We start from the raw sequence: 20,514 nt of genomic DNA, 5'->3' as shown, positions 1-20,514 counted from the left end.
CGATATTCCAAAATGTGCATAAAAATAGGTGGATGGAAAGGCATCTTGTATTTTATCTCATGCTCAGTCCTTCTTTGTGCTAAACAGTTTGTCAAAGCACCTTTCCTTTCATTCTTTACCCATGATTTCCATCAATACATGAACTCTTTCAGTATTTCTCTGAAACAATAAAACCAACAAAAGCACAAATGGAATCTTAGTGATATATCAATTGTCTTTCCTAGGCAGAAATGGGATAACAAATGGAGAATGCTGCTCAAATCTCAGATTTGTGTCTCAGATTTATGACTAAAAGACCACTAATCTCACATATCATTTTCTGAAGAAATCTTAACATTGTCGCAAGCTGTGCTTAGTTTTCACATGATATCACAGTTCAAGATTTCAATACCATCTCAAATATTTCAAATTCTCATAAAATTCTTCCAAGGCCAAATTATTTGAGCTATAACATCGACATATATTTTATCGCACATTAATTTTATATGTGAGTAATTTTCTTATTTGTGTCTATTTTTAATTTCTCCAAAGGAAATTCGGGAGAAGTATATAAGAAAATCTAATCTAAATCCAATCTACTTTTACTACTTAATCAATTTATTTATTTATTTGATTTTTTTTTTTTTTTAGAAATTCCATGACACCTAATGTGTAAACTACTTTTAAATAAATCTGGTCTACTTTTACTAATAAGTCTATTTTATTTATTTTAATTTTTTTGAAACTCTACCGATGCACAAAATTTGAAACAAAAAAAACGTTTACTAATACATTTATTTATTTAGTAGAATGTTAGTTAGTTAGTTTTAGTTGAATTTTTAATTAAAAAAACGTTTATAATAATCTCTAAAAGTGGTTAAACAAGCAAATATTTGATTTGTTGGAGTGTCAGGGCTCTTTTCCATCTGTCATTACTCCACCAACCAAATGTTCACCATAAACCTGTCCCCTCATACTTTCCCTCTGCTGAAAAGGGTAGTTTTGAGCCCTTTGGGGCCCTGTGGGGGGTGAGGGGTCTCCAGGCACCTGTAGCCCTTTAGTGCCCAGGCGGTTTCTATGTCTGGATCAGCGTGAGCCCGTCCTGCCACAGGTACTCTGGTTTATTTCCTTTGCATGGCCTGGGGGAGCAGCAGCTTGGGGATATGAAGAGGCCGCTTGAGGAATAAAGCTGAACCCTAGAGCGGGACGATCAGCTAGTCACTAAAAAAGGAGAACGAGTAAACACCGCTGATGAGGCTCTGAGTGTGGAATGATTTTTACTTTTGTTTAGCCCTGCATGTATGATCTAGTACATCCTCCTCAGTCCCGTAGGCCAGATTACATATATGTGTATATACAAGACACGTTTTTCATACTGTATGTGGGGATTGCAGAGTGTCTTAAATGACATACTGTAACACTTGTGGCATTAAAAGTGCCTGCACACTTCTAAATAAGGGATTAGAATGTATGTATGCTGATATTAATATTTAGTGGCATTATTTAAAAAAAAAAATTGATTTAGGTAAATAAATATATCATGAACAGTTTCAGAACTGTTACGATTTTACGTATGCATTATGCAATTTCTCGAGCTTGCTTTACCTTAAAGGCAATCCACTTGCAAGTTACTGAATGTAATATATTATTACTATGATTATTATTATTATATGATACATTTTTAACTTTTTGCATTTCTATCTAACCAGTAACCTTGTCTTAAGCTGTCATTTGCTTCACTGTTTGTCAAAATGTTTTGTCTTTAACACTTTGCTATCCAAACTCCTTTAAAAGCAACATTGACTTTGGAGACTGAGGAATGTGGCCATGATTATTTACATCAGTCAAACTATCATCATGCATAGAGTGGCCGCAAATCAAATATTTGAAGCTAATTATTGTATTTTTAAACAATATATTAATATATACATTACTGTTCAAAAGTTTGGGATCAGTTTATTTTAAGAAATTCGTATTTTTATTCAACACGGAAGCATTAAATAGATCACAAATTACAGTAAAGACATTTATAATGTTACAAAATATTTCTGTTTCAAATAAATGCTGTTCTGTAGAACTTTTATTCATCAAATAATGCTGAAAATCCGGTTTATTTTAAATTGTATATAATTATTGCATTTTAATCAAATCAATGCAGGCTTGTTGAGCTTAATAGATTTCTTTCCAAAACATTTAAAAATGTGACATTCTCCAACTTTTTGAACAGTATTGTATTTATTTTATTTAATAAATTCATTCATATTATTTATTGATATAAGACACTAATGATTTGATAAGTTTTGGTCAAACTTTTTTCTGTACTTATTGAAATATTAGCAAAAAGAAGCCACATAGTATGCTGATATGAATGACTATGTGTTAGCTGAATGCCTGTAGTGAAACCTATCAGCTTGTATCTTCACATACACATGGCCCGATAGGTTTAAACCCTGCTTTGAGTTAAAATCACTCCATACGCAGTGCCCAATTTTCATCCCCATCCCCTGACCTGAAACTAAATGAAGCCTCTCCACCATATCAACCCTATTTCTGTCCTGTGTCACTTCCTGTTCTCATTCCTAAAAACAGTTCTTCCCCATCCTATCCCCTTCACCTTTCCTTTCCTCATCTTTCCTCTCCTCTCCTCTCCCTCCCTCAGCAGTAAGCTTCCTTGGACAGACTCCAGCTGTCAAGCTGTTTATCATTTGGGCCTCCATTTGTTGAGTCTGACAAAGTGAGTGAAAAAGAGAGACCACAAGAGATGTGGAGAGATAGAGAGAACGAGATATAGAAGGATATGTTAAGGAAAATGGAATACAAGAAAAGAGGACTCCAGGTTGACAGTTCCTTATTAACTGGTGTTTTTGAAGTTCGTTCATCTGTTGTCCTTCATCTGTTGTTGTTTATCTCATTCTCTCTCTCGCACTCACACACACATGAAATGAAGGTTGTGCCCTTTCATTATTACATGTGATTATTTACTCACTGCCATATTGTTTCAAACCTGTACATTTTTTAAAGTCTTCATTTTGTCACATGCTAAAACTAACAATATGCAGGTTTGATACAACATGAAAGTGAATTTATTTTTGGGTGAACAATTTTTATTCTCTCCACTGCCTGATGCTTTCTAAATGGATGCATTCTGGGTATAGGCATGGTCACATGACACACAAGCATCTCAGATTACCCAGAATACCTTGGTTAGGTGGAGAAAAGGCTTGCTCATGTATTACAGTTTCACAATAAGAACAAAACGACTCAACAAATGATCATGCTTTTGCCACCTTCATTCTTAGAATGAAGTCAATACAAATACCTGAGAAGCATGTAACCCAATAACCGCTGTAGATTTGGGTTGAGGACTGTATGTGCTGCTTGATAGTTACTGAAACAAATACCATCCCACACTGCCACCTTGAGGCGACTGCAGTGTGGTGGCCATTTTGGCTCCACTGCAGTCAGTTATGGATTCCACCTCCATTCCGGCTCGAGTGTCTGATACAGTGTGCTAAGGTGTCGAGAATCTCCCCCGCTTTCAGAGTTGGCATGGCAGAGGGAGGATTCTCCTCTACTGCAGTGGGTTGTCCTAATCTATAAGTGTGACAAGTTTGAATCCTCGGTTATTGACTGGGTATAGGCCAAGAGTAAAGACCTGCCAAATACCTGGCAGGCATTAGTGTATGAGAATGATTCTGTCATGAGAGTCAATATGAAAAAGAGCAGCAGACTCAGGTGTACGTGTGTAGCAATTGCGAGCATGAGTTAATCACTAATAAAGCAGCTAAATTTGATCAACAGATCAGCACATTTTGATTTTATTTCTCTTAACTATATAAATTTAACAGGGTATTTAATATTGTGTATATAATCATTTATATACATTTAACAGCATATATTATGTATATTATGTGTAATATAATTTATGAAGTATATATACACTACTGTTCAGAATTTTTTTTTTTTTTTTTTTAACAAATAATACTTTTATTCAGCAAGGATGCATTACATTGTTCAAAAGAGACAGTTAAGACCTTTATGTTGTTACAAAAAAAAGTTGTATTTAAATTAATAAATAATTACATTTTAAAATATATTAAAATAGAAAACATTAGTTATTTTAAATGTTAATGTTTCACAGTGTTACTGTTTTAACTGTATTTTTGATCAAAAAACATGGTGAACATATAAGACTTTCAAAAACATTACACACAAAATCAGGGCATATTAGTATCCGTGTACAGTACAATCTTGCATCCAGATTAAAAATAAGTGTGCATAGGCAACAAATAGACTTTCTAGAAGAGATATCAGATGCTCCAGTACTCAGTATGTAACACTACAGTGGTAAGTGCTGATCTTTTCTCAGATAATGAGCTTGGTTATGAAATAAACAGATAGATATGATCTCATCTCAGATCTGTATACTACTTATTCTTATCAGACCTCTCAAAAGCTTTCAAACATTTTAAGGATTCTGTCTGGATTTAAAACTAATTGACCCTTTGCTAAGCCCCTCCCTAGCATTACTGACCAATCTGCCTCAGCAACGGTTACAGTACAACAGTTTACAGACCATTTTAAACAAATATGCAAAGAAGCATATGTGGATGGATGATATAATTTAAGTTTTTACTGCACAGTTTAGTAAAAATGCTTCTCATGAAAATATTTTTCATTTTGCAAAGCGTATGTGAGCGGATAAGAGTAATCAAGTAGGTGGTGCTCAGCAATGGTCAATTATATTATATATGTATGTCTATACAATTTTTTGAATAGATGATTTAAAGACACATTAAGCAAAGTTTCAATATTGACACCTACTGGATCACATTACACAAATCACCCAAAAGCAGTTGTTTTTGAAGACCAATTCAAGCATATTTGTCAACTGTGATCAAACCTGCAATAATTTGAATTTGACATATTAGTCAGAGGTGTAAAACACTGCTTAGTGCATCTTTAATTTTGTTTGGTTTGTACTTTTAAATATCTGAACATGGGGGCTTTCAACTCTTTAAATCATTCGCTTAGGTTTTTTTGCTTGGTCCTTTTTCTCTGTCTGTCTGTCTGTCTCTCATATTGATGTTGTTCCTCTGCCAAGCCACTCCCAGTATCTTGTTTCTTTTTCTGTCTCTCTTTCTGTTTTTTCTGTGTTGTGTGTATTCCTCTCTTTTCTGTCTCTTTCTTTCTTCCGCTGTCTGTCTCTGACCCTCTCTTATGTCTACACCTTGGTGACCAACAGGAGCCTCTCTCGGTAAAGTCTCCACTCCTTATTGTCGCACGGCTACCGTCCAGCTCACGTGATGGCTTCTCTCTCTTTCTTTCTTTTTCCCTCCCAACCATCCTCCCTTCCTCTTTGCTCATCTGCTCTGGTTCTCTCCATTCCACTGCTTGTTTTATTCTGCCATGACTTACATTGGTTCTAAGGGGTCCGTCTGTGGACCTAAACAACTGAACACAATGTTACAGAAGAGATCACACTTTTTGCACACTGCTTACGGTACTGCACAACTCTCTCTGAGCACAGTCAGGAGCGACTAATTGATTATTGGTCACCTGGACCTTTTCCAATGCTCCGACACAATCAATCTGCCATGAGCTGGCCGGTCTTCAGCTGGGACTTGCCTGGAAGTTCATAGTTAAAGACAGCTGTCTTGGCCGCTTGATTGAAGAGTTCTCTGTTTGTGTTTGGGACCTGTGTAAATACTTAAAAAAATACCTCTGCCACATTCACAAGATTGATCATGGGGTCAATAAGGATTCGTCCTTGACGGCTAACACTGTCTACACTGGGTGCATAAGGCGCGAGATGTGACTAACATTACACTATACTCTAGAAGTACCAGTTGTGGATTTCATTGACGGACACTTTTATTTTTTTACTGCTCAAGCCATCTATCTAAAGTAAAATACCTCTATTTAAATTTTTACTTTATTACTGTATTTAAATAGCCTCATTATAAACACATTATTAACCTCAATATTTATTTGTTTATTGTTTTTTTTATTCTGAAATGAGCCCTGCATTTTTTATTATGAATTTTATTAGTTATATATTTAAATAATCTCATTAATAACCTAATATCAGCTTCACGATTTATTTATCAAATAAAAATAAATTTTATTTAATAAATTTATTTATTAACCCTTATTTATTCATTCATTCATTTCTTTTTTATATATAATTTATTTAATGTCATGTTTATTATTATTTTAAAACAACCCATGCAATATATATATATATATATATATATATATATATATATAGTCTTGAGCTTACACTCCATTGGTCCACGTTAGTAAATATTTTGGAATAAGCAACTTGATGCATCCAGTGTAGACAGACTTTGGCCAATGTGATGCTAAACATTAAGTTCTTCAAAATGGCCAGTTCAAAATCCTACAAAATGGCCAGCATTTCTTGAATATCTTGTAAAAATCCAAATGTGCTTTGGAGGCAGGAGGTTTATCAACAGTTCCTTTCTTGAATGCAATAAAATGTCCTTGTAACTTGTCTTGGTCTCCTGGTTTGAGCTTCCTCAAGTTCTTCTAGGGACAAAATACAGTTGGACTCAAGTCCGCTAGCCTTCTGCATCTCGGTGAACCCTCAGTCTTGTCATGTTACCTACGATTAACACAAACAGCCTCCATATCCCAGACCTCCATTCCCCTGTCTGCTCTAACACAGCTAAAAACCAAAAAAGAAAGAAAGAGGTTTGGCTGGGCATTGCACCGGAAAATGCCTGACAGTTTTGATACTTACATGAATGTGTTATGCTTTTGGAATGCCCACAGAAGGTAACGAGTGACCGAAACCCTACGATGGTTGTGAATCTGAAGACTTGCTTGAAGAAAAAAAAGATTTTTGATGATAAACATTCCACAAAAATAAGTCTAATACATGATAGATACTGTGGTATTAACTGTTGCATGGTGATATTGAAACTATCTTCTACAATAAGAGCAAGTGGAAGCCCAAGGAATGGTCTAGAAGTGAAATGTGTTGAAGAAGGTCTTTCAAGAAGTCCTTGTCTCTCTTTATGTCTCACCATGCAGCATGTTGATGTCCTGTTGTTTGCTTCCAATCCACAGGGGGAGCAGTAAGGGGAAAGACATCAGTGTCATCAAGTCTCTGAGGGTCCTAAGGGTGCTACGTCCACTCAAGACCATCAAACGTCTTCCCAAACTAAAAGTATTGTTAAAGTCACACACACAGCTCTGTTACATGTTATCGCACCATCTTGTTTTGTTAGCCAAGTTAGCGTGCTATACTCATGTGTCTTTCTTCCAGGCGGTGTTTGACTGTGTAGTGAACTCTCTGAAGAACGTGTTGAACATCCTCATTGTCTACATGCTGTTCATGTTCATCTTCGCTGTGGTGGCCGTGCAGCTTTTTAAGGGACGATTCTTCTACTGCACCGACGAATCCAAAGAGTTTGCCCGTGACTGCAGGTAAGTGGAGATGACTTGCAATGAAAGATTTGTGATTTCTTTTAGTTTACACTGGCAGTCAAATGTCAAAAATGGAAATTTTGCATGTAAAAGTTTTCCAAAATTGACATGAATGTGGCAACATGGTCCACAATAATACATGTATACTCACCCATCCTTAAGAAAAAAGCCTGATTGCTGAATTGTTAATATGCGTTTTTGTTTCAGGGGCGAATATTTGGTGTATGAGCGCAATAACGAGGTGAAATCGCAGAAGCGGGAGTGGAAGAAGTACGATTTCCACTACGACAACGTGCTTTGGGCCCTGCTTACTCTCTTTACTGTGTCCACCGGAGAGGGATGGCCGCAGTGAGTTGACATGCTCACAAATCTCTAGTGGCTTATTATCTCTCCTTTTATGTCATCACCTCTTTTTGTCATTTCTCTTTAAGGGTGTTGAAGCACTCTGTGGACTCCACTTATGAGGACCAGGGCCCGAGCCCGGGGTACCGGATGGAAATGTCCATCTTTTACGTGGTGTACTTCGTTGTCTTCCCCTTCTTCTTCGTAAACATCTTTGTAGCTCTCATCATCATCACTTTCCAGGAGCAAGGAGACAAGATGATGGAGGACTACAGCCTAGAAAAGAATGAGGTATTTGCAAATTTATTCACTTGAGTAAACCAGCAAACATGCCTAATTTAGACCAAAATTTAAGGCAACATCTTATAAATCCTTCAATCCCATAGTGCATCCCAAAAGTTTAGTTTTATTCATTGCTAAAAAGTAGTTCAATAAGAAATAGTTTCATGTAATTAAAAGGATAGTTCACCCAAAAATGAAACTTCTGTCATTAATTACTTATGTTGTTCCAAACCCTTAAGACCTTTGTTCATCTTTAAAACACCAATTTAAATATTTTTGATGAAATCCGAGAGCTTTCTGACCCTGCATAGACACATCTTTTACGTGGTGTACTTCGTTGTCTTCCCCTTCTTCTTCGTAAACATCTTTGTAGCTCTCATCATCATCACTTTCCAGGAGCAAGGAGACAAGATGATGGAGGACTACAGCCTAGAAAAGAATGAGGTATTTGCAAATTTATTCACTTGAGTAAACCAGCAAACATGCCTAATTTAGACCAAAATTTAAGGCAACATCTTATAAATCCTTCAATCCCATAGTGCATCCCAAAAGTTTAGTTTTATTCATTGCTAAAAAGTAGTTCAATAAGAAATAGTTTCATGTAATTAAAAGGATAGTTCACCCAAAAATGAAACTTCTGTCATTAATTACTTATGTTGTTCCAAACCCTTAAGACCTTTGTTCATCTTTAAAACACCAATTTAAATATTTTTGATGAAATCCGAGAGCTTTCTGACCCTGCATAGACAGCAGCGCAACTACCACGTTTAAGGCCCAGAAAGGTAGTAAGGACATCAATATAATAGTCCACGTGACATCAGTGGTTCATCCATAATTTTATGAAGTTACGAGAAGATTGTGTCGAAGACTGACATGGAAGAGAAGAAATTGTTGAATAAAGTGGTTATTTTGTTTTTCTTCACATGCAAAAAGTATTCTTGTAGCTTCATAACATTACGGTGGAACCACTAATGTCACATTGACTATTTTAACTATGTTCTTACAACCTTTCTGGGCCATAAAACATTTCAGTTGTGTTGCGGTCTATGCAGGGTCAGAAAGCTTTTGGATTTCATCAAAAATATCACAATTTGTGTTTCAAAGATGAACGAAGGTCTTACGGGTTTGGACATTTTCTTTTTTGGGTGAACTATTCCTTTAAGAAAGTGGTATTTCAACCAATATTTTGTGATCATAAGCAAAACAAAGTTGACTATTGGCTATTTTGTCTTTTATGTTATTTTTGACAGTTTCATTTGGGAAATTGACGTTTTTATCACAAACTCTAGAAAGTAGCAGACTGCTATTATTTTATTTATAAATATTACTATTATTGAAGAATATATTTAGATTTTTAGTAATCTGCTCCTTTTTAGAGTTTATATCGCTAAGATAGATTGATAGATATCTCAACGTTTTGAAGAAGAAACAATAATTATATCATAAGAAAACTTTTCAAATTCATATACATAAACCATAAATGTGTTTCTGAGTCAAAAGCAGCTGTGATTCAGCTGGTCACATTTGTGCTCTCATATTTTTTTATATTTAGCCACATTATAGACAGGAAATCCACAGTTTTACTATTCACTTCTCTCTCCACAGCAACAAACACGCAATATGATACATCAGATGCTTCTTTCACTGTTTTCTGTTGTTCTGTGTCTTCTAGAGAGCCTGTATTGATTTTGCTATAAATGCCAAACCTCTAACGCGCCACATGCCTCAGAACAAGCAAAGCTTTCAGTACCGAATGTGGCAATTTGTGGTGTCACCTCCGTTTGAGTACAGTATCATGGCTCTCATTGCGCTCAACACCATCGTCCTTATGATGAAGGTACAAGCTTCTTCTTACTCCCTTAGCATCAGTAATGCCCTTGTGCATCCGTTTGGGTCTGAATTTTCTCTGTGCATTTCCAGTATCATGGGGCCCCTTCGACGTATGATGTAGTCCTGAAGAACCTGAATATAGTGTTCACCACACTCTTCTTCATGGAGTGTGTTCTGAAAATCATTGCCTTTGGTGCCCGAGTAAGTCTCTCTTAATCGCATTCATACATCCAGCTCTTCCTAGCATTACTCATTGCACCTAAAGATGTCCTGTTACTTATTTAGACCTGAGATTTTTTAAATGTTTTCTTCTTTTAAACCGTTTAGAAAAATGTTTAGAAATCAAACAGCTTTCTAATGCACTTGTCTCCTTTTGTTTCTCTGCAGAATTATTTCCGAGACGCTTGGAATATTTTTGATTTTGTGTCTGTTATCGGCAGCATCACTGATATTTTGGTGACAGAGCTATGGGTAAGTGCACTTTTAGACAAGTTTATAAAGCGAATGCAGATTGCATCTTGATTCATGTTGGAACTGAATGGCCAGATGTGAATATAACAACTTTAAATAAAAGAAAAGAAAAATAAAAATAAATACTAATTTTAATACCGGTAAATGCAGCTCTTGCGATCACTTCCCTTTTTTGAGGGACAGTAAAAAGTTTCATTCTCATGCACATAAATATTTAAGTACTTAATGTATGTGTTTAAAATATCATCCTATTGCAGAATTCTTCATATTGTGTTTAATAAGCAAGATTTAATTGCAACAATTCCAAAATTATGTGGTAAAGATAGCTTGGCGGAAAAATGTTACAATTTTTGTATATTTGAATATTTACCTGTTCAATCCTCCACATCATGTGTTCATTCTATTGGCATTCTAAGTGTTGTGTGTATTTGTACTGGTTTTTGTGTGTAAATGTCAGTGTTTGAGTGTGTATTTGTGCTGGTGTTGTGTCTCATCTGTGCCTAGTAAAAATGAGACAGAGACACTTTACTCTGATGTGTTACACTGAAGTTTTTGGGCTCTCCCAGTGGTCACATATTATATGATGTGAATTGTTGTATAACTTTTATATACATTTGTTCATATAACTTTCAATATAAATCAGTGCTATTTTAGTCATATTTATATATTATCGTATATATTAATATTTTGAATTAACTTTCTTAATCATTTGAATTTTTTATTTGTTTCTCATTTTATATTTCTATTTACTCCTATTTAATGTAGTTTTAGCAATTTTAGTCAAAGTTATTTAACTTGGTTAATAATTGTTTATTAAAGCTAAAACTCAATAATTGAGTTATTTAGATTATTTGCCAGGTCAGCATTTATTTCTTTATTATAAATTTTTTTTTTTTCTTCTTTTTTTAGTAAAATTCAGTTTGGCCACTGGAACAGCCTGCATAGTGAATCAATACCCACCGTATCTGTGTTTGATTAATCAGCCTGTTGACTGTATCCATAACGACTTATTCCTGTTTTATCTTTTTACATGCTTTCTTTGTTCCTCTGATTTGTTGGCGATAAACCCATCCAATCCAAAACAAAACAAAAATGCACTATGAAACTCTCATATCTATCATCTCATGTGTACCCATCCAATCCCCTCACACACTCACTGTACACATATGCCTCCATCTACTGCAACAACACATAGAATCCGGTTGGTTTGTAATTTTCTCTCGGCTTCTAATGCATCCATTACCCAAAATGCTTCTCTCTTCCCTCCCCACTTTCCTCAGAGCATGTGCTTCCAGTATGATGACCCATTACCCCAAAGATGCTTGACAATTGGATATTTGTTAACATGTTAACATGGTAACAGCATGTTAACACTCATAATATTCTATTAGTAATTCAAAACACTAGGACAGGGTGGTATGATGGTTAAAAAAAGTGTCAGTTTACTATTTATACCATGGTAGTTTTATCCACACAGCTATCGTTTTGTGGGTCAAAATAAGGAAAAGCTGTTGTGTGGATATGGTTTGGAGCTTAGAAATCCAGAATAAACATTACTACAGGATTATTTATTAACCATTTTTCATCACATTTCCAGAAACACAACTGCATTGTCATGTAGACTTTTACAATTATCTAAAATTACTCATGTAAGCATTTGGTCATAACGCCCACCCTAATACAAACACACTTACATATAAGTACAAGGGCCAATATGTAGTAAATTAAAGTAACTTTAACCAAATTAACATAGAGATTTACCTAAATGTATTCACAAGAGATTCAGACAAATTTCAATAGCTGACTCTTGCTCTTATTGACCTGTAGTTCTAATCTGCCTGGTTACCCACTGACCAATGAGAGTTTTTGTTTTTGCTTATAAAAATGCCTTTACACTTTCACAGGTAGTCACAGACATTGTCATGCCATCGCTGAATGCCATGCACTTTAGCAAAAGCTGCATGATGACTCTTATTCTTTCACTACCTTATCTTTTCTGGTCTCATCTGACTGTTCTGCACTACTGTAGTTCCTCCTCTGTATGGAAGAGGGCGCTGCAGCTCACTCAGAAATTTGTGTATGCTGGAATGGGGGAGTGATCCTCAATAACCTGTCCACACAGTTGAGATGATTTATTATTTATTGTACCATGCCTGAACTCAATATTTCGAGCGATTGTGTCAGTTGCGTTTAAAATGCAACACTGAAATTTTGAGAAAAAAAAAGACAGTTGGCATGAACTTTGTGTGGACTGGACCATTGAGAATTACATGACCAACACAGCCAATCCCCATTGGCTAATGTTGTCGGTATTCTACTCCGTATGCCTGTATTTGCTAAAATATTATAGTGCATCAGGCTGCTTTCATACTGTGCCTTGCCTGTCTCAACAGATCAGTGCATTTGATTAAAAAAAGTTTATGCTTTAATATATGATTGGATGTTGACTGTTACAATTTATTGATTGTTTTTCTTAAGCCCCTCCTGAATTAATTTGGTCCTTTTTTACGATTTTATATTTCATTTTTAGTGTCAATTCCATTTTAAGCTTATTTTGTACATTATGTGTATTTATATACATTTAGAAAGAAAATCTTTTTATACTTTTATGTATTACTTTAACCCACTTTCTCTCTAAATTATTATTTAATTTTTTATTTGAAAAAAAGAAAATTAGATTCATCATCAAGTAAACTGATTGTGATTTTTTTTCTCTCTTTCACATGCGGTCTCTTGCACTCTTTTCTCCCTTTTCTTCTGGAACATGCTCCTCTGTCTCTGTTTCTACATATGTCTCAATCTAATCTCCCCAGGATAACTTCATAAACCTGAGTTTTCTGAGACTCTTCCGAGCAGCACGTCTCATTAAACTCTTGAGGCAGGGCGAGACCATTCGCATTCTGCTTTGGACATTCGTTCAGTCATTTAAGGTACAAAAAGTCATACTTTAATGCCTACAGTCACACATCCACACCAATTCACATGCGGGACAAAAGTTAAGATAAATGCAAGACATTTTTACACCAAAATCTTCACATCAAAATGTCAGGCACTCTAAAGTCCCACCTTAGAGTTAAAAAGAAGCAATTTTTCTCCTTGAGAAATATTTCTTTGCATATTTTCTACATGTAATGAAAGTGTATAGCCAACTGTCCTGCCTAAAAAAGTTAGAGTAAATGTCCATGATTCATTGAAAACAGTTTGGAGACTGGAATTAGTTATTTGGCATCTGAGCATTCTGTAAATTGAGCTTATTTGAACATTAAAAAAAAATATATTGTCCAAAAATAATCATTGCAGTACATAATTTCATGCAATATTGCAATACCTGTAGATGTAGAAATGTGTTTTTTATTCGACTGTAACTTTTATACAAGCAAAGTGACAATGCACTCAACCTATTTTACAGTGTGCACATCTGTAAAAACACATACACAGACTTTCAGACCAAACTTCAAAATTCTGTCCAATTTCTTTCTCCTTTCATGGTCTTTCTATCTACCATTTACAGGCTCTGCCGTATGTGTGCCTGCTCATTGCAATTCTGTTCTTCATCTATGCCATCATTGGCATGCAGGTAACAGCTGTTCTGTTTGAAATGAGTTTTAACATCACTGTGGGTTTTTGAAAATCTAAATAAAGACAAAATTATCCTAATTAAGCATCTTTCAACAAGTTCAGAAGTGGCATAAGGTTGCTGAGAGATCTCATCTGTGAGATCAGTGATGTGTGCAGTAGTTTTATATTTTCTCTCTGATTCTGTAGTTGTTTGGGAACTTGCGGCTGGATGCAGAGGAAGGTAGTGCGATCAATGAACACAATAACTTCAGAACCTTCATCATGGCACTGATGCTCCTCTTCAGGTCGGTCTTGTGTCTTTACCAGTGTTATTTTAGTATATAAAAACCATATATATATATATATATATATAGTTTTTTCTACTTGGCTTTAATTTATCTTTCAGATTTAGTTTTTTAGATTTAAGTTTTAGTAATTTTGGTGGTTTTAAATTAAACCTTTTTATTTTAAGGAACAAGACTTTTTTCACTCCAAAATATTCAAAGCTTCATTTTTAGCTAAAGATTTAGTAATTTTGTTTTGTGCTTTTAAAAAAAAAAAATCTATATATTTCTGTTTAGCATTTATTTTTTTATTTCAGTTTTAATTATTTTATTTTATTCTATTTAATTTTTTTAAGTGACTTGCAAAAGCATTATTTTCAGTTTTAAGTATTTCATCTAATATTTATGTTTTATTTCACCTTTAAATGTCATGTATTTGTATGTTTTGGTAACAGGAGTGCCACAGGCGAGGCATGGCATGAGATCATGCTGGCATGTCTCGGAGGAATGGAGTGTGATGAAAACTCTGGGAACGAGGGGTCAGAGTGCGGCAGCAACTTTGCTTATGCTTACTTTGTCTCTTTCATCTTCCTCTGTTCTTTCCTGGTGAGAACAGCCTCCACCTGTTTCTTTTCGCCTTCCTTTACCTTAATCCCACTTTTTTTACACTTACTTTTTTCTCTCAGAGATGCATCTATTCTTTATTTATTGCTTCAAACATTAAATAATTAATTCTGTATGTTTTGGGGCTTGCATTGTGGGGGTTGTATTTGTGTTTAGATGCTGAATCTCTTTGTCGCTGTCATCATGGATAACTTTGAGTACCTGACCAGGGACTCCTCCATTCTGGGTCCACATCATTTGGATGAGTATGTCAGGATTTGGGCAGAGTATGACCCAGCAGCCTGGTGAGTTAAACGTACACATCTTTTACACTTTTTCTCCCACTCAAACACACAAAACCACACATTTTATTCTTTTAGGCACACATGCAACCATTGATTTTTACTTTTAAATTGTAGAATGGAAAACCTAAATCACCTAATACTAACAGTTTTTAAAAAGGAAACATGTTCACTGCAAGCTCTGTTTCAAACACTGTAACATTCTAAAGATTCTTTATTTTGTCACAGATATATATGTGCACACAAACTAACTCAAAAACCAATCATTCTTCTCCATAGCTGCTGGCCCAGAGCCTCTTACATCTTTTGTTACTGAAAACATCCCCAGAACGTCCCATAGTAGTGTCCACAGTCACTCAAGACAAGGCCCTGACAGATAGTAGATTTCAAAATCTCAAAATGCCCAGTGTTTGTCTTTATATCCCTCCTACTTCCCCCCCGTCCCAGTGCTTGCTTCATCCTCGAGTGCTGTTCTGCAGGAGCCCATAGAGTTGGTCTGAAGGAAAGGATTCCTTTCCCCAGCCCTGAGAAACCCTGTTTACCCTGTTGACAGTGCACATCCGGTGATGATGATTGAGCAAAAGAAGGTTTAACGATTGAACCAGGGTTGTGCGCCATTCATAATATAATTAAAACCTTTTTTTTTATTATTATTCTTCCAGATCAGTTCTTGAATTTGAATTGAATTTGAGTTACGGTACCAAACAAGATGTAGAATTGCAATTTGAATTTGGATGTTTATAAATAACACTGAAATTAATCAAAATTCATATAACTAAAAGCAAAGCTAAGGTTTATAGGCCTGATGGATGGATGGATGGCTGTCTATAGACATTTGATTTTACTAATAGTGTATATTTCATCATATTAAAGAAATTAACTCCAACCAGGTTGGAAAGACATTTAATTTCCCACAATGCATTACTTATGTTGAATTTCTTTGAATTACAGTTCTGTACATATCTCTTCCTGTCATTCCAACTTAAATTCCAGTTCATCTTTCTGTGGAATGTGGCTAATTCAATTCAAACTCATGAAATGCAAGGGAACCAATTTTTAAATTCTGAATTTTGCATAATCCTGATTTGAACAAATGCTTTCATTCAAAGAGTCAGAAAGAAGGAAAGAAATTGCATTTTTACTACAGTATACATGATTTTCAACTTAAAAATCAAATATTTTATACGTAAAACATTTTTAATGTGAAAAAAAATAATGGAAAAACTGAGTGCAACAAAGTGTAGAAAAATGTTTAAAAAAAAAAAACTGCAGCAAGAAACCGAGGAAGTGATTTAAAAGAATATAAGCAAGAGAGAGCTGAACATGAGACCCTGTGCATGGCAGATTCTGACTTCACAATGACTTAATTCTCCCATCTTTATGGCTCAGGTGTGCATGGCAAACATCTTCACAGACAAGCTGTCGCAGCTTATTTCTGTACTTGCCACTGCATACAAACGTTAACAAAATACACCATGTATTTTGACTGGTAAAGCCCACGTAGCTGTCGCTGTATGCAGTTCAATTAAGTCATTGGACTCGCCAAGATGAGAGAGCCTCTCATGTGCACGGTCATATCGGTGGATTCGTTTACTCCGCACCGTGATGGGGGGAGGATTCAGAACAGCACTAAAGATCATTCAGGGACAGCTTCACCATTTTTTTTACTCAAAATTTGATCTGGTTATTTCATTCACATGCATAGGTTGGGTTTATTGACTGGATTTTGACATGCGTTGAAATCTCGGATACAGTAACCCTCACATGCATGTTTAAATGTATCCAAGGCAATGGTCCAAGTCTGGATTGTGGAAGTGAAATATAGCAGGTAAAATTCCTTTAGAGGTACATGAGCATTCATTTCAAATGTCCATAGCATGCATGTATGAATTTATTTATGTATTTTTTTTTTTTTGTAATTTTAATTAAATGAAATTTTAAAAAAAAATTGTTTTAAAGAAAGACTCTTGCGTCTTAAGGTCATTGCACAATGAGTCCGAAATTCTCGTCCGAAATTTTCGCACGTTAAAAAATAAATACGACCTCACGTTGTGTCCATCATGTTTACACACTGCTTCCGAAACTTTCGTCCGTCATAAAAAATTAATCAGGTCAGGTTCGGATCAGGTTCGATTTTCTGCGTTTTCGCATGCATAGCAAGCATTTTGATAGGAAAGGATGACGAATGCGAGGAAAAAACAAAAAGTGCATACGAAAATTTCGGAGTCAGTGTGCAAGGACCTTTAGTGTTTACTAATTTTTATGTCAAAATTGCTGGGTTTTTAATTACTCCTCATCTCAGTCTTATGAAAAGGGTCCATTGCAGGAAGATTCTAGTCTTTCGTATGATCTAAACATGTTTGTTAGCCTAAAATCGGTTGGGCTGTCCTTTGAATGGTTTTATATCGGTTTGAGGCAGTGGAACAGCCTCACTGGGTTTGGTCTGTGATTTGTCAATGGATATGTGTGCTTTTATTCTCTTGTTCTTTGTGCTCCTCTTCTTGTTTCTCTTTTATTCCCTCTTCCTCTCCACCTCCTCTTTGGCTCTCTGGCTCTGTTTCTTCTCTCTTTTCCTGTGTGTGCCCCCTCTCTAACCTCCCTGTATTCTTCTTGCAGCGGGCGCATTCATTATAAGGATATGTACAGTTTATTGCGGGTTATCGACCCCCCGCTGGGCTTAGGCAAGAAATGTCCTCATAGGGTGGCCTGCAAGGTTTGAATCCTACTAAACAAAAAACTTAAGCACCTGCTCGCATTGAAGACTGGAATGAATGTTGCTTTTCTTTTTTATGTTTTCTTTTTCAGTTTATTTTTTACTCTTCTCCACAGTTTTTCTTCTTTGACTTGAAATTCATTTTTGTTATTTTATTTGCCATCTCTATATGCATTCTGATATGACAAATGAGAATGTGCGGGACAATGCAGACACCTTTTTAGAAGCATGACGTGCACTGCCATCGACAGCCAAGTCTGTATGAATCTCTCTGTGGAATGAATCACTCTAAACAGCCAATCAAAACAAAACAAAAAAAAAGAAAAAATGAATCAGTTATTTTGTTATTTTTTTTCTTTCTGCTTGCTGTTGAACCATGCCTTGGCAAACTGGGTGTAACAGTGTGCATTGTTCTTGTTTGGGGACGAAGTGAGGGTTGGGGATCAGAGGACTGCATTGACGTGACTACCATAGTTCACCACCAAGCAGCGGAGCTTTTCTTTGCCTGTTTGAAGCCCCACTGCAGTTCTATGGGACCGTCCCACGATCGCATAGAACCGTGTTTTTACTAGGACTAAAAACCAGCGTCCCCTCCTCCTGTTTAACCTCCAGCCAACCAAGAGCTCTCACGCTCTCAAAACCCCGCCCCTCGCCCAGACCAAAACAATAACCTATGTGTCTTTGTTTTTCTTTCTTGCCGTTCTTATTTCCTCCTCCTTCCTCCTTTTTTGGTTTAAATCCCACCATCCTCCGGTTTGTCCCATGATGTCCTTTCCCCCCCTCCATTGTTTCTCTTATTGTCCGTTGTCCTCCTCCTATTTTTTCCCCTCGTTCTCCCCGTTTAATTTCTGGGGATCTCACCCCTCCCCTCCCACCCCACTCCCCTTACAGCGGCAGGATCAGTTACAGTGATATGTATGAGATGCTCAGGCACATGTGTCCTCCGCTAGGCCTGGGGAAGAGGTGCCCAGCTCGGGTCGCCTACAAGGTTAGCGGCAGCAGCCCACCGTGGATGCGCCACAGCCAATCAAAGCTGTCCGTTTTTTTCTGTTAGTGTTGGTGTTGGTGAGCTGCTGTATCTTTCTTTTTACGTTGTGGGGTATCGGTGAAAGCGTTAGCCAGCTGACACATACATCCGAACGCACACATCCACTGGAGAGCAGGAACGGAGGGTACCTTGTCAGCCCTTCTGCACCGTACTCAAATACTCACTCACTCACATACAGATGGAAAGGATTTTGTTGTGACTATAACAGGAAATCTTAAATGTCATTTTGCAGTTCTTAGCGATTCTTATGAGAGATTATGACTTTACATATTTGTTCAAATCAACATGAAATCAGAATAGACCCTTCTTAGTTTCTTAATACACTTACCTGCTCTTATTCATTGGCATAATATTATTCAGAAAAAAAGCTTCATAATCTTTCATCAAATTTTAGTAAGTAGTTCCGCCTCTGCGTCAACTAGTAAATAAAATCAGGTCAACTTCTACTTTTGTTCTCGCTTAATATCCTGTTCCACTCATGAGTATCACATTGCAAAAGAAAATTGAGTTGCGAATGCAATTTCATGTTGACTTTAACTAGAAAACAAGGAATATTGTATTATTTCCGCAGTATGTTTTCCATGTTCATTGCAGAAATAGAGCCTAACTTTAAATACAAATATGAAGGATATAAACACAGTCTGTGTGCGAGTACAGAAGGACTGGGAAGGATCGTGTGCCTTTGGTCCTCTGTGTCTCTCCCTCCAGTGGATGATTCTTAAAGTCTACAGATATCCATTTTCTATTATTTTGACTGGTGACACTTTCGTAGGTTCAGTCTTTAGACTCACTTTGTCCTTTTGATTTTTTTTCAGCAAATCCACTAGAATCACAGAGAAGCTTTTCCACCTGTCCTTCGTTTGATTCTGTCAATGCAGTTCTGACCTGTTTCCGTTCCCCTCTCTCTTTCTCTCTTACTGTCTCTTGCTCTATCTCTTCTTTTCCCCACATTCCTCCGGTATGCATTTTCAGCCACTACATCTTTACATCCCTGCACAAAAATTCCTTTCTCTTGCTCTCTTCCTCTTTCACTTCCTGTCTTCTTCTCCCTATCTATCTTGCATTTCTTCACTTTTAATCAGCATGCTCCTTAATTATGCAAATTGTAAGGATCTGAGTGCATCTTTGTGTAACAGTTACATACAGCCATTTTACATGTCACGTTCATCATATTAAGGCTATGAACCTTAGTCAGGGTAGAAGGCATGTTTAGTTTGAGGTGAATGATTACAAAGCCATTTATTGTCTGTTTTTTTTTCATACGAAATATCATGTGTCATCAAGAACAGCATGCATTTGAAATAGAATAGAAATATCATTAATTAAACGTGTGTAATTTATTTATTAAAATAGACATCAGTCTTTACTGTCTCTTTGGCGTCCTTATTATATAAAATAACTAGTGCTGTCAAACGATTAATCACGACTAATCACATACAAAATAAAAGTTTTTGTTTGCATAATATATGTTTGTGTTCTGTGTATATTTATTATGTATATATAAATACACACACATACAGAATATATTTTGAAAATATTTAGATGTATTTACATGTCTATATTTATATTCATTTAATTTATAAATATATTTAATATATAAACATAACATATTTTTCTGAAATATATACATGCATGTGTGTGTATTTA

General features: G+C 35.9%; 1 protein-coding gene across 1 annotated transcript in view; it reads left to right on the top strand.

Moving 5' to 3' along the window:
• The window catches only part of LOC107751115 (voltage-dependent P/Q-type calcium channel subunit alpha-1A-like), a 78,297-nt gene that overhangs the window by 30,119 nt on the left and 27,664 nt on the right, over positions 1-20,514 (top strand). The window contains exons 20-33 of the mRNA XM_016566721.1: positions 5,225-5,236; positions 7,075-7,174; positions 7,274-7,434; positions 7,642-7,782; positions 7,866-8,067; positions 9,731-9,895; positions 9,979-10,089; positions 10,276-10,359; positions 13,173-13,289; positions 13,871-13,936; positions 14,125-14,222; positions 14,657-14,807; positions 14,982-15,109; positions 17,723-17,819. Of these exons, the coding sequence (XP_016422207.1) occupies positions 5,225-5,236; positions 7,075-7,174; positions 7,274-7,434; positions 7,642-7,782; positions 7,866-8,067; positions 9,731-9,895; positions 9,979-10,089; positions 10,276-10,359; positions 13,173-13,289; positions 13,871-13,936; positions 14,125-14,222; positions 14,657-14,807; positions 14,982-15,109; positions 17,723-17,819 (1,633 nt within the window). The remainder of the gene's footprint in view (positions 1-5,224; positions 5,237-7,074; positions 7,175-7,273; positions 7,435-7,641; positions 7,783-7,865; positions 8,068-9,730; positions 9,896-9,978; positions 10,090-10,275; positions 10,360-13,172; positions 13,290-13,870; positions 13,937-14,124; positions 14,223-14,656; positions 14,808-14,981; positions 15,110-17,722; positions 17,820-20,514) is intronic.

Source organism: Sinocyclocheilus rhinocerous, unplaced genomic scaffold (assembly GCF_001515625.1).
Source record: "Sinocyclocheilus rhinocerous isolate Xijiao unplaced genomic scaffold, SAMN03320098_v1.1 scaffold1413, whole genome shotgun sequence".
NCBI classification, from domain to species: domain Eukaryota; kingdom Metazoa; phylum Chordata; class Actinopteri; order Cypriniformes; family Cyprinidae; genus Sinocyclocheilus; species Sinocyclocheilus rhinocerous.
This window is presented reverse-complemented; position numbering and strand designations above follow the sequence as displayed.